The sequence below is a fragment of the Drosophila simulans genome, chromosome X (genome assembly GCF_016746395.2).
Source record: "Drosophila simulans strain w501 chromosome X, Prin_Dsim_3.1, whole genome shotgun sequence".
In the NCBI taxonomy this organism is placed as follows: domain Eukaryota; kingdom Metazoa; phylum Arthropoda; class Insecta; order Diptera; family Drosophilidae; genus Drosophila; species Drosophila simulans.
In genome coordinates, this window is record NC_052525.2 from 265264 (window position 1) to 284546 (window position 19283).

Consider the following 19283-nt stretch of genomic DNA (forward strand, 5'->3'; position numbering starts at 1 on the left):
AATAAGAAGTATACGCACCGTTAAAAATCAAATGTGTGAACATTAAATCAAACCCAGAACTAAATTATTCCTTAACGATTTAATATATTCAAAGCAACATCCCAGTAGGTCTAGAAAAAGCAAAGTAGCCACAAACAGGGAACCCCAGTTTTCACTGCAAACTTCGGTCTAGAACTTGTGTCACATCTCTTTGATATACTTAACAAAAAATTGTGAGCATTTTGATCATTTAATTGGAGAAATAAGTGAAATTGTTTGAACACCTTTAGAGAGCGTACTCCGAATGGCTAATAAGGAGGATCCCAGGATCTTCTGTCGATCTCTTGGATCCGTCCGGCGCTAATGAATAGAAGCGTGCGTGAGCTGCACATAAAATTGACGATCGCGACTTTTGCTAAGTTAATTAACACAGAAATCAAATTGCTGGCGTGCCGTAGCAAAAAGAGCCCTCACTCAGATCCCTTGATCGTTTTTCGATACTTCGAGCTGATATTTTGAGTTTAAAATTTGAGTGTTTCTTTTGGACTGTTGAGTGAGAACAGTTTTCCTGTGGGATATTCGAGTAGAGTACCTGATAAAGAGAAAGAGAGAGAGACTACCTGTGGCTCACTCACTTTGAGTTCCCTACCTGTGCAGGTAGCTCTTGCCCTCACTCTCTCTTTCTCTCGTATTTCTCTCCGATTCTCTCGCCCGTTTCTCTGCCTGTGTGTTGTGCAGAGAGTTGCATAAAGGGTACATAACGCGAGGGTTTAGGACGAAGGGACTCATTCTTGTGTAAGGTGTCAAACGATCAAGTTCAAGCATTGTACTCTGTTCATTTATTTTTTTCTGTTGATCGTTATCCGGAAAGTTTAAGAAAGCTCCGAGTGTGTTAATGAAAAACAATAATAATACAACGAAAAGCATTACCATGTCATCGAGTGTGCTGTCCACCAACGATACGTTTCCAACGACCATCAATTCGGCAACGAAGATCTTTCGTTATCAACACATAATGCCAGCCCCTAGTCCATTGATTCCCGGTGGCAATCAAAATCAACCCGGTGGCACAATGCCAATTAAGACTCGCAAGTATACACCAAGGGGTATGGCACTGACCAGATGCTCCGAATCAGTATCATCTTTATCGCCTGGTTCCTCGCCGGCTCCATATAATGTAGACCAATCCCAGTCGGTCCAAAGGCGCAATGCTCGCGAACGAAATCGTGTGAAGCAGGTGAACAACAGCTTCGCCAGATTGCGGCAACATATTCCACAATCCATAATTACGGATTTGACAAAGGGTGGTGGTCGAGGACCTCACAAAAAGATCTCCAAAGTAGATACACTGCGCATTGCCGTCGAGTACATCCGGAGGCTTCAGGATCTGGTGGATGACCTAAATGGGGGCAGCAATAATGGTGCCACCAACAATGCAGTCACCCAGCTTCAACTTTGTTTGGATGAGTCCAGCAGTCACAGTTCCAGCAGCAGTACTTGCAGTTCCTCAGGGCATAATACCTACTATCAAAACACGATCACTGTCAGTCCTCTGCAGCAACAGCAGCAGCTACAGAGGCAGCAGTTCAATCACCAGCCGCTGACAGCCCTCTCATTAAATACCAACTTGGTGGGCACATCCGTAACAGGCGGAGATGCAGGATGCGTATCCACCAGCAACAACCAGCAAACCTGCCACTCGCCAACATCATCCTTCAACTCCAGCATGTCCTTTGATTCAGGCACCTACGAGGGAGTTCCCCAACAAATATCCACCCACCTGGATCGTATGGATCATCTAGACAACGAATTACACACGCACTCCCAACTTCAGCTGAAATTTGAACCATACGAACATTTTCAATTAGACGAGGAGGACTGCACGCCCGACGACGAGGAGATTTTGGACTACATCTCTCTATGGCAGGAGCAGTGACTCAATCCTCAAAATTCACCTCCACGCCCTATTTTCTTCTAGTCAATGTTGAGTTGAACCAAGTGCCTCAAATTGTAAATAACACTAATACAAAAACAACATAACCCCAATTTTTTTTCTTACTTTAAGCTATTTTTTTTACATTGTTAAGAACCACGAGACCAGTTTCAAATCTATATATTTATGAAATAATTATAGCATGGAAACGAAAACATATTTTTTTGCTAATACAATTTTATGTTAATTAGTTTTTGGTCGAAAAATAAAATGAAAAAAATAAACGAAAAATCATATTTAAATTCTTTTCTAAAAGGGGATCCATCTTTTGATCAGGTTTGTAACACATGCGGGTACTACTTGCATTTATAATGCGGATGGGACCATGTGCAGCCGTTACATGTGCAGCCTATTGAGGTTGCTTTGCAATGGACTTATATGATCACTCTTACATCCGAAGATCGTTAATACTAATTACAGAACGCAAAACACAGATCAGCCTTTGGTTTTAGGTCAGTAGTTTCCTATTTCTTCAGGTAGCTCCTACAAATTTCAAAATATCGCAGGTAAGACAGCGACCTCAGTGACACGTGCCACAATGTAACTAGTAAAAATTTTTACAATTATGCCTATGAAATTCAGATAAGATTTTAAATGTTAAAAAAGGAACTGCCGTGGCAACACGACATAAAACATTATTTTTAATACAAAAGTGTCGAAAAAGCAATAAGAGGAGTTCGTATTTATGTGTTAGATTTCAACTGATAATTCATAGTTTAATAGACAACATATTTTTAACCCGATCAACACTTTTAAGACTTTCCCTTTTGAATTTTCTCAGCCTAACTATAATTCCTAGTATTTCCAATATAAATGTATGGCCTTACAAGAAAGTATTTTATCCACTTTTGGGCATTTTACACTTCGGAAAAAATGAAATGCAAACACCTTACCCCAAACAATAACCAAGTTCTTCACTCCCACGCACCGTTGAGATGTCACTCCGTTGGAATAAACCTCTTCCACTGGCCAGACAATAAATCACGTTGCATTAGAAAAACAAACTCATGGGAGAATGCGACTATAGACTATATTTTGACACATTAAAGGGCATCACAGACAAAGGACCTCATTGTCCTTAGGATCGCTGGATGCTCCAAAGGAAGTGATAAGGGATATGGGATCTTTTCTTTCAATGTCAACGCTGGCACTTGACAACTCAATGCAATTGTTTCGAATCATGAAAATGGGTTCTGGAATACCATTATAGTCTTTTGCGAGACTCTGTAGGCAAGGCTTAACGTTCAGCGCCGGAAGAACTTTCACCTTTCCTAAAGAACCTAAAGAAAGGCAACCTTTTTTTCAGCTGCGTTATTTTTTCTTGTTTGGTTCTGATTTAAAAACGCAGTTTAATAGATTTCTCGGCGCCCAGGCCAGCAACATTGTGGCACAAAAAAAAACCAGCCGCCTGCATTAATCAGACCCCAGATATTTGACTAAATTATAGGCTCGTCCAAAGTTTCGAGGACTCAGGACGGCAGATTGATGGCTAAAGACGCAGTTTTAAGTCGCAGCTAAGCTCATAATTCAGCTCTTTAAGAAGTTGTTACTTGAAGCATTTATTCTTACACCGCAGGCGCGATGCAAACGCCCTGATAGCCAACAGAAAAAACGAAGAATGGCGAACAAGAAAACTCCAAAATAAGAAGTACAAGGATGGATTTTGGAATATAGAGTATAATCTTATACTCTATATACTTATTCAAAACATACTATAGGTTTATTCGGTCAACCTGCTGTAACTTATCTGAAGCATTAATATAATCAATGCAAATGATATATGTGATATATGTATTTTGTACAATCAAATTGATTCTTAAGTCCTCCATTTCGCATTGGCGATTGGCTTACAATACCCAAAAAGTTAGAGTATCAAACAGAACAGGACACAAGGCAATCAAAACAGCACAACTTTGCAACGTCGTTCAGCGTTACCGATTTATTTGAATTTCAATAAGCCCCAACGTTTTTGGAGTTCATTATCCTGTTATGTCGGCATTTTCGGCCTTTCATCTCGCGCATGCAACGAATTTGAACTGGGGCGTTATTAATTAGCGTTATGAATTATTGATACACAACCCTCGGGGGAAAATCGCCCACACCGCAGGTAAAAAACACTATGCACATAAAACAATAAATTCAAATACAGAGTATATATAAGAATATTCATGCTTAGCACATTTTTTATATATTTTACTGTTGGCCCCATATAACCTAAAACTATCCGCCAAGATATGCTTGGGCTGATATCTTTATTTTTCGGAGAGGATGCATAAATCGCAAGCAAACGTACCACGTTCATCATCTGGGGAGCCGAAAGGGGAGAAATATGTTCCAATTAGCGAAGCCAAATGTGGCCATCCACCCAGAAGAAATCAAGGCAGCGACTCAGTTTCACAGGACTCGCGGCTCGGACAGGCAAAAGTTATTTGAGTTGTCATATTAGGCCGTGATAAATGTAGTTACATACCAAATGTGATAACTCTGCCCCTGGCTTTGGATTCCCCCGACCCTGGATTAGGTAGGCGCCTAGTTTCCCTTTCCCTTGATGATGATCCGCAAACTGTCAGAGGTTGTTCGTCTACAGCTTGATCATTGAAAACGTATTTATGGTACAAGGGAAATTCCTTGAGCCTTTTTGCGCCAGTTTAAAGAGCCGTGGCCCTGACTTTTTTCTTCGCTGACCTGGTATCCCGAAGAACCTAAAATTTCACCTGCCGGGTCAATAGGGGATTACCTGATCGTAAAAGAGGTACAATAAGCGCGCGCGTGCCTGGACAATTGGTAAATCGAGTCCAATTACTTATCACCCTACCCCATTTCTGTACCTTTAAGATTTTGCAGGTTTATTTGAAAAAATTCCAGGATTAATATAATAATTTTTACAACATTTGACTGACCCTTTTCCTTTTTTCTGAAGGCACTGAAGAATTAAAAATATCTTTTTATTACATTTTAACAGTTTATTTGCTTTAAATAATGAAATGATTTAGTTTACTCACTCATTATTCTGTAACACTTCTCAGTCTACATGTCAAAATTTATTTTCGCTCACAAAAGCACCTTCTATTTGCGATAGTCCAGTAATAAGTGTAACCACCCTCTAAGCAATTCCTCCCTTCAACACCTCTTTACAAGTATTTTATTATTTATGCTGCGACCGCCAGCGTCGTCTTGGGCATCCCAATTAAGTCTCTAAACCCACGATAATCCCAGAAATAGTCTGGAAATAATCCCATTAGAGTGTGCTACATAAACACTAACAACTGTTCTAATGGACGGTTATCCCTCCTGCATAAGACAAGTAGTTCCCTAAACCTAATTTCCAACAGCACTTAAAAGGATCAGAGCACAAATTCACACCAAACCATGACAACGCTGACACTCCAATATTTGGCCAACTACGTGGAACTCTCTCTTCGAAGCCCACCCAGAAAAAAGACGATCTGCACACAGATCTCATAGTGAAGTTCCGCAACAACATTATGTGAAATTTGTCGATTAACAAACACGAATTTGTAAAGTTAATTAATTACACGTAGAGTAAAATGATACACTACATTTCTTGAGACTTGACCGATACCAGTTACATAGCTATTGTGTAGTGCATGGCAAATAACAACATTTAGTTATTTTTTTATATAGCACAATAAAATTTTAAAAAATACATAAATGCATGTTTAATCTTAACATATCTTTATACAAATTTAGTATACCCATTGCTCTATGAGTAACACGTATAAAAATTCCATTTCTCTTAGCTCCACTTCACTGAGCTCTTTTATTTGCATAAAATTCAAAGGGGGCAGAACAAAGGTAGAGGGGATTCTGCAATGGAGGTTGGTTTTCAGTTGCCCAAAAGGGGCCGAAATGGGCGGAAAGAGCTGAACTGATCGATCGATGATTTTGTGTTTTTTTCGGTGGGGACGGGATAGCTTGCCATAAATCATCATCTGTAATTACCCGTTGGCACAGGATGCTGCGGCATCTCCGCATAAGTCACGCGTACAAAGAAGCCCCGATGCCAAAATGCGAAATCCAATGCTGAAGGAGTTCAAGGGTTTTTCGGGGAGTTTAAAAAAAGGATTGCACCATTGCACCAAGCAAACATAAACAAGGCCTTTTGATATGCATATTTGATCTGATAGTTTGCTTTGCAAGAGGTTTTGATACTTTTGTGTCAATATCGACACAACCTTTCACTCCTCAAATATTCAGACTCATAGATACTCAGAACACAAAATCAAACAGAGAATCCGAAAAATGACGGTACTAGACAAACAAATGTGCGTCAGGTTCTTCAAAACACCCTTTTTATATTTTCTGTGTTTGCCAATAGGGAACCGAAACGTCTTAAAAACCTCAATATTGAATAATTTGCACAAATAAAATACTGGCGCTTGCGCTGAGATACTCCCAGAATTCTAAGAAAGATCTGCTCTTTGGCATACTGTGATATACTCTACACAGGAGTATTTGCTTTGCGTTTATTTAAAACAAAACAATTGTCACTCGTATAACTAGAGTCTTCTAGGTATGATGGTAAGTATGAACCCGGGAGGTTTAGGGAACCATAAAATTACATCATTTTCGTAACGCCCTTATCTCTAAGTCAATGTGGTACCCACACGCACACGCTTAAATAATTTTTAAAAATTAATTTTAGGGTATTCAATCTTCGAGCTTTGTGAGAATATCTCTTGCATTTTTTTTTTTTTTTTTTATTTGTTATGTTGGTTTTGCTGGCTTGCGAACTTTTCGTTCGGATGGAAAAACGAAAAACGCAGGGGCCACCAAACTGGCAGGTTTTGATAATTATCAGGTGCCTTAGTCTTTAGTTTTCTGAGCCCCAGACTCGCGTGCTTGCCCCATTTTTAACGATTTCGATCAGGCTCCAGTCATTACATGTTTTCGGCCCATGAGAGCGGGCGAAATTATCATTCATAAAAAACATTTATAATAGATTTTGTACATAGCTGGCAGTGCAAAACCCAGACAAATCGAGTGAGTATCAAATAAGGGCGTACAATCCACCTACCGAACATTCCCTGCTGTGCGAAACGGATTTTCGCTCAACTGTAGTAAAATTATTTTTAAATTTGTGTCAATATTTGGACTAGCCATGAAAGAATTCATGGCCAAAAATTTAGTTCTGGTGGCAAGGTCACCTCCGTTTTGAATACAAACATCTGTGAGGTGAATTTACTCCTTGGCCAGCTGTCCAGTTCAGAGATTCGCTTTGCACAGTAGCCGATTTTTTTGGCTACTGTATCCTCTAGGCATAGTAGTGCGAGCAATTTTCATGGCCGTGGCGAATTTCCCCTGCCCAAACAATAAATTCTTTGGCATGTGTCCCAAATATTCCTAAATTGTATTTGCAGACGATCGCAAACCTTTGATTCCTGGCTAATGGCCATGATCAAAAGGTAATTGAAATCACCTTAATTCGTTGGCTGTCGACCACCCAAAAACGTAATTGAAGCATAATTTCGATCCCATTTTAATGACTTTATTTATCCAAGAGTCAGCTGCTCCCAGTAAAGAATCTCTCGAGATTCCAAGCCTTGTGAGATTGCAAATTACATTTTAATCAGCTCTATTGTGTATAATTAAAATGTGTTTACCGCTTTTCCTGTGAGGTCCACTTATTTAAACCCTTTAATATTTTTTTTAACTAGCCCATCGCTTGGCTGAAATTAAGTTATCAACACTAAAACATGAATCTTCTACCTTCTCTCATTATTTTGGTCGGGGTTCTGTGGATTGGCTAATTGGCCAGCGATCGCATGACAGCAACGCGTGTCCATTGAAAGGAAATCGAGGATGGCATTTAAATAGCCCACGATCACGCAAAAAGCCCGATCCTGCGAATCATGAATCAATGACTATAGGCAACAGAAAATAAACTGGGAGAGAAAGCATGTCCTTGGGGCCAAGCAGGGAAAACGAAAAACAAACTTTTTGTTTCCAAATAATTTAAAAGTTTGGATCGCTTTAAACCTACTTTTTTTTTTTAATTCCAGTTTATCGTCACTACATTAGCCATCAATGCATCAGAACGTCGATTTTTAGGACGCGAAAATGGTAATTAAATACAGCGACACGTTCCAACACTTTACGCTCTAAAATAACGAAAAAAGAAACTAAACAATATCTTGGAAGGGACGAGGAATTCATACCTTGAAGTAAGATCCTAGGATACCGATATACATGGATGGTGTAAATTTCCACAAAGTGCAATGACCAAACACAAAATACAAGAGCCCGAAAGAAATATGAAATTATTATTCCTATAAAAGGACTCCTCTAATCCCTGGATCGTCCTTTTACCTCCGTCCCCTGATGTGCTGTAGTAGATAAGGTAAATGAAAAATAATAATAAAAAACGAAAATGAAAAAGGCTATTAAGACCGCAGGTTCGGGAAAAATGCGGCGTCATGGGGTGATATCTATATAATATAGAGATACAGTGATGGTAATAATGCAGTCCTATGTCATAAATTTCATTGACTTTATCCAGGAAGTCTGTCAGCTTGTAACATTTAACGCCATTGTCCTCCAAAACTCCTTTTGGGGCTGCTGTCAGATTAAAGTTACCCCCACACGAAAAATCATGCGGGATACTCATGGTTTCGGGTGTAAGTCAAAATTATACGCAGGAGTTCCTACCTATGCACTGGGGTACTTTATTTTTGTATGTGCACACAGTATTTGAATGTGTGTGAGCTGGCTCAAAGGAAACTTTTGAGGTAACGGCGCTATACACAAACTATACGCTAACATTCTAACAGCCATCTGCAATTCTATTTCATAGCTCTGTTTGTGTTTCAGAGGAAAAGTTCAACATTTAAGCGATAGGCTAAAATACTTCCTGCCAATGAATGCTCAGAATCCGAATGAAAGTTTTCCACCTCATAGAGCACAAGCACTTTTATGACCATTTGCTTTTCCTCGCATATCCTGGGGGCCGGTAAAGCGGTAATATGGTTCAACGCCAATTTACACACATCATGCATCTTCTTAGCTGCAACAAAACGATTAAGCATTCCCAATCCCCATCCCAATTCGAATGCCAGTGGAAGTGTAATACGATATGCAACGTTCTACTTCAGCTTTAGAGTCCAAATCTTGGCGAAATATTCCCTAGGGGCCCGGCGAAAGGAAGTGATGCGCTCCTTTAAAAGGTAGTCTCTGTTCTCCCCCACTTTTGCCCCAAAACAAAAGACTGCTTATTGTATTGATTTCGATACAAAAAGAGGAGAACCGATACAGATAAGACAATATACTGACTTCGGATAATGGCCCTTGGCCTGACCCGCTTTGTCTTATAATTGGATTTAGATTAATTGCGTCTTGACCAGCGAGAATCGAAAGAAGAAAAAACTGCACATGAAAAATTACATCAGGAGAAAGAGATAGAGAGATGCCTCAACAAAAAAAAAAAAAAAAAAAAAAAACACCAAACAAAATAATCATAATTCCATTTCCATGGAAATCGAAATTGTAACAGGAGAGTGCCAGATTAGAAATAATCCCATTAGGTATCTCATACCTTGTATCTCGTGGATTTCTGCGAATTGTCGGCGTGTGCTACTTGTCTTAGGTATATTTGTTTTTATTTTTTTTCGGTATGCTCCCCGCCCGCTGGGATTTCAGTCATCCATCCATATACGAACCGCAAACTCATTCGGATTTCTTGCTTGCTAGGAGCCGTGCAGCCTTTGCATATTTTTTACCGATCGGTAAATCTCTTAATCATTAATTAACGTTAGATCAAACTGATTCTTTTCATCCTTCTTGGGTTCCCTGAAAGCATCTTAAAGTCACTGTGTTTTTTTTTCTGAAACAGGAGACAACATCGCACGGCACGGCAGTCATGTTACTTTTAATGATAATTGCCTTCTCACAACTCATTTTTCACAATGATGAAGGCGATTTGCACGACCGATTTGCGTTGGCAATAATGTTGCCACTTGTGGGTTACTTTATCTTTTGCAGTATTGCAAAAATATTTTATATTTAATTTCGGGCAAGATTTTATCATTACCAGGAATGACTAAATATATAAAGTTATTTTCTCAATTTAAATGAATTCAACGACAATAATAAGATACTATCTTTATTTATCCTTTTAGGTCCCGAAAAATCAATGTAACGATTTTTATCAATCCAAATTGTTCACTTTTAACGTATTTTACCTCCACAGAGATTTTAGAAGAGAGGCAAAAAATTCTCAAATAATAAAAGCCATCCTAATTTGTCTTGATGGTCCGGAAAAAACGGGCCGGAACGCTACCACCAAGGATGCAGCTCCCTGTCCTCTTTTTTTACTTTACTGCGCCATACACCATTTAAACATTTTTTACTTGTTAGCAATTAATTAAATAGATCGGCCGCTGGCCAAACAGCTTCGACTGACGTTTTTAGTACCGTCTCTTTCGCTCGCAGTTGAACCCGTTCTTCGGTACCATGGCCATCCGTTAATTGCGGCGACAGCATTCAATTTTTATGGATGACGCACGCCCCATTTGCATACCCTGCCTTTTACCCCAAAGATCAAAGTCTGGCAACGCTGCGGCACGCTTCAAACGAAGGGTCCGCCAAAGGTTCAGTTTACCGTCAACCCTTTGCTCGTTCGTTTCACACCGCTTGAAAACTTATTTCGCTTTTTTTGCAATTTAAGGTAATTATTGTGTACCTTTGGGGTAATTTTAACACCTCGACACCATCGACAAATATCATCTGGAAAGCGGGACCTTTACGCGTACACAAGTGCAAAAATATATACATACATATATATAGTAGCGGCTATCGTGCCACCGAAATCTCAAAAAAAAAAAAAAAAAAAAAAAAAAACGCCAAACGTTTCTTAGAAGTGCAGGGCTTTCAACACCTTCGATGCATGCCCAACCGAAAGACCACATCCTATCCTCCAGCCCCTTATTTCGATAACCTGACCACCTTAACCCTGAATCCCCATGGACCCCGACGCCCTTAACCCACCATGTACGCACTCTTGCCCAGTTATTTTTCACACCTCGACAACATTTTTTCGCACTTGGTGCGGCATATTCGGTTACCACAGCAATCAAGCACTGCCGCCACTGCCAAGATATCAAAGAACACTGTTCAAAAATCTACGCAATACAGCCATGGCTTTACACTTTTTTTTGGAATCTCGACTGTCGGCAACTATAATAGCCAGCTCATGTAGTCTACTATTGCCATTTGAAAAAGGTGTTGAATTGCAAAATTGTAGATTACAAAAAAACCAAAGTTTTAATAATATCGATAGGTAAAAAAGGCAGAGATGTTAATCATTATTCAGAAAATGGTTCTAGATATTTTAATTTTATATTATTTTTAACCGCGGTGTACGTGCCCCGCTCCACCTTCCACTTGGTCAGATACTGACTGCCCTTTTTAATAACCGAACCTTTTGCCGCTTTTGCTGCTGATTTAGCTGCCTGTTATCTCACTCAGTTCCATCGGATGCGCGGTTTGACTTTGACTTTGGCTACGGGTTTGCTTTGGGTTTCTCAGCTTTTGGCCTTTGGGGCAACGGAGGAGCGAGAAGTCGTATCCTGTGTGCCTGTCAGCACATTCGGCGGCAATTATTGCAAGTAGCGTGCGTGTAAATTACCGTTATTAGGTGTGATCGTGCGAAACTGTGGATCAAGTAAATAGCATCTTTCGAAATCATCCATTGATCCAATCCAAATTAGCTGCGTCAGCGCTTTCATTTTAAAATAAGACCCAGCAATATCACAAGTAAAAGTGACAATTTCCGCTTCTTGATCCCGTCTAGGAGATATGACCAAAAAGAACACCCATAAAAAGCCAAATTGATGTGATGACAGATGATACGGATCTGTGCTCGAATTTGGCAGATTTCACGCTTATGATATCGCCAGTAACCCACCGGCGATCCAGTCTATCACGTTTTACACTTGCCTCTGGCGTACGTGAGAGGAATCCGAATAACTTACTACGGCTTCGATTTCTCCGGTTCGGAGGTCACGGTTTTTTAGTTCGGTAGCTGTTGTTTTGAATTCTAATTAGTGGTAATGAACGGAGAGCACAAGAAATATATAATTATTTTCTTTGTCAACAGTCAACAAATTTGTATACTCCCTTTCAAGACATAAAGGACATTTTCACCTAGTAAGGATACAACAAATAAAAAATTTAAAAATATTCATTTGCTGTTTGTGACATATACTAAACATGTAAAAGCATAGACTAGACCTCATATAAAAACAATTAACATTTTTTATATCATGTATTGAATTTTGTCAACCTAATTTTGTCAACCAAATTTTGTCAGCTAATTTTCTAATTAGAATCTCCTTGAGAATCCTTTGGACAATAGAGGTCGCTGTACAGCAACTTATTGGAATAGTGAAACTATATAGAGACCGCCACTTTATGGTACACTATCTGATTGGAAATCTGGGAAACCGGGAACCTGACAACCCTGGCCAGTTGTTCATTATTTTATATTCTCTGCATCCCCCAAAAACGAAACTGGGATCAATACTATTCTGACCTCATGCGGTTTAATTAATCACTGAACATTATAGGGCATGGTGTTTGAGGCTTATTAAATTGCAACCAAAACCTTTTTTACTTTTCTATTTTTTGGTGGGTGTGTTTGGAGCATATCAAAAGAGTATTTGAAAAGGGTTTGCTTCGAACCAAGAGAAATACAAAGGCGTACCAGTGATGACACAAAGATTTTTATTCTGGATATTATAAATGCATTAGAAAACGAATTCGGTAGCAGCTTTTAAAAACCAATTATTAGGTAAACGATTTGTTTTTTTGCTTTATTTTGATTTTCAGCGTTCATTCTTGTTGAATCTGGTGGACTTTCCTCCAATTTTCTGATCTCCTTTAGGGCAGCTGCTTATGGCTTTTTTAGGGATTTTATGCATTTATGGGAGCAATCTCGTTACCCGACTTATCCGTCTTCACTAACGGTATTGCCTTCCCATTGCAACATAGTTGCAACTTGCGATTCCAGAAATTTGGTTCAGATTCTGCGCCTTACAGATTTATGAATGCTTAATTGCAGGGGCTTGTTGGCAAACGGAATAACTTTACTTTCTTGGACTGGGCATAATAAGTCACAAGACTACAGCAGAAATTCTGACGCTTAAATAACATTTTAAAAATTTTTGAATGCTTTCCGAAATACTAATTTGATAGTTTAATTTATAGCTTTTAATTTATATGACATTAAAGCAACACAAATGTTAGATTTTGTAAAATCAAAATATTGCCATTAGATTTCCAGAAGTATTCCACGAAATATTTTATCTTAAAAAAATATATTAATTCAATTATGCAACACTGTCAAAATACTTTATTTAAAAAATATTTTAAAATTGCACAGTGGCCTTCTTAACGTACTTAATACGATTTCTTGAGTTATGCAAAATAATTGAATTTAGTTTGCTTGTTCATGCAAACATATATTAACCAGTCAGACCTATAACTTATATTTGGTCGAGTGCACAGCCCAAATTTAGATCGCTTTCTTGTATCACAAGCGTTCAGGATTTTATGAAAGGGTATAAGTGTTTCGAATGTAACTTTGATCCCAACTGCTGTCAATATTCAATGCCTTTGTGATGGTTTCGTTTTTATTTGTCTGGCAGTCCCCCTTACTTATTATAGTGCGCTTGGTATTCATGATACAGCACACACTTGTGGGATTTTGTCTGCGCCGCTTTGCGATATTATGTATCATTGTTTTGAAGCTTATGCTAATGCACCGGACTGATCGGAAGCACGTGTCAAATGCAGATGGGTCAGAAAAAATATTAATGAGGGTTCATAACATTACAGGATATAAAAATGGATACGCAGTTTTAAAGACAGTGAAAGTCCCACGACATGGCCTTTTAAGTTTGTTTCTTTTGCCTTCGCATCATTTTCTTTCATTTGATGGATCACATTTTATATCAAATTCCCTTCCAAGATCTCACTCTCCTTTATATTTCGCTTTCAATGCAAACGACATTCGACAAAAGTGGAAGTGCATTCAAAATCTTTTTTTTTAGCCATGACAAGGATCTTGCAGATCTGAGATTTAAGATTTTCCCAAAAGGAAAAAATGCATTATGTAGACCCAGGGACACAAAGGACAAAGAGTGTGTGGGAGAGGGAAAAGGATGGGTAGGTAGGCACACAGAGACTGAGTAGGAATAGAGGCACCCACCACAGAAAAAGAACCCCTAGAAAGAGAGAAAAAATGTACGATCACTTGTGCAAAGGACTTAGGTCCCGGTTTTTCGAGGGCAGGTAGCCAGGATCCGACCCCGTACCAACCCCTGTAGCTCCTCTGCCGAAGTCGCTGCCTCTGTCGCGGCGCGATTACCTCTGCCACTGGCGGGTATTTAAAGCCCTAGGTCAGGACAGGAATTATCATTGCGGAATCTGATTCCACGCAGTCAACATCTGTAAACTAAATCTTAGAAAACTCTCGCAAGGATTACCATGACGAGCATTTGCAGCAGCAAATTCCAGCAGCAGCATTACCAGCTGACCAACAGTAACATTTTCTTGCTGCAACATCAGCATCACCATCAAACGCAGCAACACCAGTTGATTGCTCCGAAAATACCTTTGGGTACCAGCCAACTGCAGAATATGCAGCACGGTCAACAGTCCAATGTTGGACCCATGTTGTCCTCCCAGAAGAAGAAGTTCAACTACAACAACATGCCCTATGGCGAGCAATTGCCATCGGTGGCCAGACGAAATGCCCGTGAACGCAATCGCGTGAAGCAGGTGAACAATGGATTCGTCAATCTCCGCCAGCATTTGCCTCAAACTGTGGTAAACTCGCTGTCCAATGGAGGACGTGGTACCAGCAAGAAGTTATCCAAGGTGGACACACTGCGAATCGCCGTTGAATATATTCGAGGACTACAGGACATGCTTGATGATGGCACTGCTTCGTCATCTCGTCACATCTACAATTCCGCCGATGAAAGTAGCAACGATGGCAGCAGCTATAACGATTACAACGATAGTTTGGACAGTTCGCAACAGTTCTTGATGGGAGCCACCCAGTCTGCCCAATCCCACTCCTATCACTCCGCCTCGCCCACGCCGTCGTACTCCGGATCCGAGATTTCCGGAGGTGGCTATATCAAACAGGAACTACAAGAGCAGGACCTCAAATTCGACTCCTTTGATAGCTTCAGTGACGAGCAGCCAGATGACGAGGAGCTGCTCGATTATATTTCATCTTGGCAAGAGCAGTGAAGGGATCTTACTGAAAGTCCCCCAAACAAACAAATATTGTACAAATTGTAAATACCCAAAATTGTTGCCTTAGTGAGTGAAAAACCAAGTCCCAAATTTTACATTAGCCTCTAAGTTGCCCCATCTTTTTTTTATTATATTTTAACGCAATGGAAGACAATGATATAAAACCACATATTTTTTTCATAGTTATAAGTTTGTTATAAGCATGGAAGACACTAAACTAACTACTTTTAAGCCCAAAATAAAAAAAAATATTGATTAATTTAATTCCAAATGCTTTTTACTGAAATCACTTACTCATAAAAATTTTCAGATCGAAATGTAGGGTAATTACATCGAGTTGTCGTTTTCATACGAGCATAAGAGTTAAATACATTTTTAAGCAATCTACATTTTGAAGATTTGCTTTAACAATATATATTATGATATATGTTTTTAATTTATGTATTTTTATATTATTATAGCTTAGCTGGTTTGGACTCAGGCTTAATAATGGTACTAGCGATAGGAATAGTAATTTCACAAAAAAGTTACCCATTTTATTTACCAAATAATTAAATTACTTTTGGAGCGTGGACATGACTCACTCGAAATTCGTAACCAACTTAGAGTCCAGCACCTGACAGGAAACAACAGCGAATATTTTCATGATTGGTTCCCCAACGAGCTACGATTCCGTCGGGCATTGTTAACAGCGCGTAAATAGCCCGGAAATAGGCAGTCACGCCTGAGAGGATGAAATTGTCCTAGTCCAAGGATCAGTACTTGAAGACTCGCAGGCTCAATCCACGTGGCTGGCGCACACCGCCAAACAAAGTTTTTCACCAAGCTGGACGACGTCGGCGAGCCGTGAAATGCACTTCCGCTAACCCCGTAGCTAAAAATTGGAAAGTAAACCCACCCCAAGGGTGAAATATTCGGGCCATTAAACGAATATGCAGGAATGTCATCTAGGCAGGAGATGCCACACCCATTATTTAGCATACAATATGCAAATGGCCAATTGCGCTGGACACGTGCGTAGGGGAACGGCATTCAACTGGGACTGAATTCACCAAAGGAGGATGTGATAAGAACAGGACTCTAAATAAAACAGGAAGCATATTGCACCGCCAAAAACTCAAAGATGTTCCTCAAAAAAAAAAAAAAAAAAAAAAAAAAAAAAACGGAAGAGAAAAACGAAGGTAGTGGACGAGGACAATGGAAAATGTAATTGGATGTCAGCTTAAGATAAATCCAGAAAACAAGACCAAGACGAAGGAGAGTGAAACTCTCTTGAGGTCCATTGTTGCCGGATATAAAAAGAAGCTTAAAGCGGAAATCAGGATTGTGAATTCAGGACCTGCCAGATCAGGATCCGATATAGGTGTCCAAATACAAGGCTAAGCTACAAGTGTCCTTTAACAGGCTAGACTCCGATTTTCATGCAATCTTAGGTCACTGCTTGCACAAAAAGATATCTTTTTCGCTAACTGATCCTCGAATTTCCTCCTGGGTTCATTCTCATATGACAGGGATCACTGAACTTCTGCAATAAATTTGTATCCTAAGCCTCTCAGACCCAGGAAGTAACTTATTTTAGTCCTTGTTGCAGGAAGTGTGTATTTGCTTAACATTTTCGGCCGGACAGAAAAGTCTATGGGCTTGGCACTTTATTTATTTTCGTAGATGCGCCCCTTGGAAATACGAGCCAATTGTTGTTAGGTTGCAATTCAAGGAAATTCTAAACCCGCAGGCACGAAGGCCACGAAGGACACGTAGAACACTTGTAGCTCTACTTGTTCTTGTGCTTCGACTTGTACTTTTTCATGTTTTTGTATAATTGGAGTCTGAGTTATGTGTCTTTATGACGGCGTCGCAATACTCTCCAAGATTTATGACCGTTGTGTCAAAATACGATGCCAGGAGTTGTATTTTTATTTATTTAGAACTGTTCTACTCTTACCGGATTAAATCCAACCGTAAGACTTCGCACTCAACTAGGCGTCAAGTGGCAGTAGTTCCAACTATAAATCTCGAGACAGACTTTCCTTCCCTGGTACCGCCTTTATGAGGCTACACCAAATTCTAACATGATTGAAAAATATCTGCTAGCTCTTCAACAAAATTCGAACAAAGTGACCAGGAGTTCAGATAACAGAGATGTAGTAAGGCGGATCTTCAATACCCGATCGCTGCTACCAAAACATGTGCTGGTCAAACTGAAAAGGAAGCCAGTCCATTTAGGATAGCAAGCCATGGCATTTTGAACTTGCGATCCTCAACACGCATCGAAAATTATACACCTATAATCAAAAAGTGCACATAACATTTCAACTACTTGATACTGTGGAACAACGCTTGATTATCCACATTGCAGGTCAACGGATTCGCGTGTTACCAGCGATCCGAAAACAGCGTGATTGGCGTCTACCGTTCTCCACCCTTAGAAGCTATTGTCGATTTGCGTCATTTCGCATTTCTGCTAGAGTTATTGAGCGCAGTGTGAACTGGGGGTAGCTAAATGACTTTACAGCACTCAAATCTCGGGGCCGTGGTGGAGACTGACTTGATTGTTGACATGATGGGAAACTGGAGTGAACTAACCGCAGGACTAACAATAGCGCATATCAAACAATGCTGCACGTGTCCGATTCTGTTTTCTATATTCTGCTCTTTCCTATTGACTACCCGGGACCAATAAACTATCAGAGGCAATCAATGTCAGAGCAATCAATGTATAGCAAGGAACGGCCAGATTCTGAATACCAGACTCCCAGACAATGCGATGCGCTATTAAAGGATCCTGCGCTGAAAAGACTTCACTGGAACATCCAGTTAACAATTGTCCTCAAATGAAAAGTGATTTCATCGTGCATTCGGCTGCTGTTTTACCGATATCATCATCGAGAAAAGAAAAGTACGCGGCTTACTTCATACGCATACATATATGACACACGAACTACGACAATTTTATAAGTTTTCTCCTGGCGGGATATAAGCATTGGATTTATAAAAACAATTGAATCCGATTCGCAGTGGTCGCTAGGAATTTCCAATATTGGGCGTTGAAAATTATCTACCTGCTACTCCATGTACATCTCTTTGGGATTCTTTTACACTTTGCATTTTCCCCTACCCGTCGAAATTGGCAAACGGACAAGTGAAATGTCGTGAAATCCCATGGATTGCCGAACACGTGTTTCCTATTTAAAAGGGCGTAAAAAATATCACGGGCAAACTAAACTGAAAAACACAGCTTTATGGCAATGTATATGTTTATATTGGAGTTAAGTCTGGGTTTTAATGGGCACGTGCTGTACCCGGTTTTAATAAAGTTGATAAAGTACAACATATCAAAAATATAAAATAAATAAATAGATCTAACCTTTTATGGTTTTACCATTTTTCTCGCTATGTAGTGTGAGAAAACAATCCGCAACTTACATATTTCGGCATTTTGGGACTGATTACGTCACACCAAAAGAATTTTGTTGCCCACACCCCTTTTTAAGGTGAATATAAATAACATTTATTTATTGGTCTCCCATTAGAGCTTTCTAGCTTAAATTGTCTTGACTCTGAAAGACCTCTAACCGAATACAGCCTTAAAATTAGTAACAGAGTAGGATAAAAAGGATTAATAATAAAAAGGCAAAAGGACTTACAGTCTGAGCGCAAAATCGAGGTAAAGGTTAAAAACAGAGGTTTTATGTCTTCAAAGGCAAACCGACAAAAGGCGAAGAAGGTAAAGCAAAAAATGTCAACCACAATACTGTGGTAATCGATCCACAATCAATATTCTTTTTTCTTTTCATTTAGAGCACAGGGTAATCATCGAGATGATGACATTGGCCATTCTGTTCGCTGCCCTTTGATCTTCCCTGATTTTGTCTATTTTTTGCTCACCGATTTTGCAACTGCCTCCTACGATGCTATAATCGATTTATTAAAATAAAAAGCAAGGCAAAACAAAAGATTGTCAGAATGCGCTTTGCAGTAGTAGTATTGTGAAAACTCCAAACGCAAACCGCTGCCCAAGACAGCAAAT

General features: G+C 39.6%; 2 protein-coding genes and 1 long non-coding RNA gene across 5 annotated transcripts in view; 2 read left to right on the forward strand and 1 right to left on the reverse strand.

The window, feature by feature from the left end:
* The window catches only part of LOC120285297, a 114505-nt gene that overhangs the window by 80974 nt on the left and 14248 nt on the right, over nt 1–19283 (reverse strand). The gene's annotated exons all lie outside the window — the stretch shown is intronic.
* LOC6724768 (achaete-scute complex protein T4) lies at nt 624–2124 on the forward strand. The gene has a single exon (XM_016173243.3). It carries the CDS (start codon nt 875–877, stop codon nt 1913–1915), a length of 1041 nt encoding a protein of 346 aa, XP_016037526.1. The 5' UTR covers nt 624–874; the 3' UTR covers nt 1916–2124.
* LOC27206376 (achaete-scute complex protein T3) lies at nt 14370–15520 on the forward strand. The gene has a single exon (XM_016173244.3). The coding sequence runs from the start codon at nt 14477–14479 to the stop codon at nt 15248–15250; it is 774 nt and encodes a 257-aa protein (XP_016037527.1). The 5' UTR covers nt 14370–14476; the 3' UTR covers nt 15251–15520.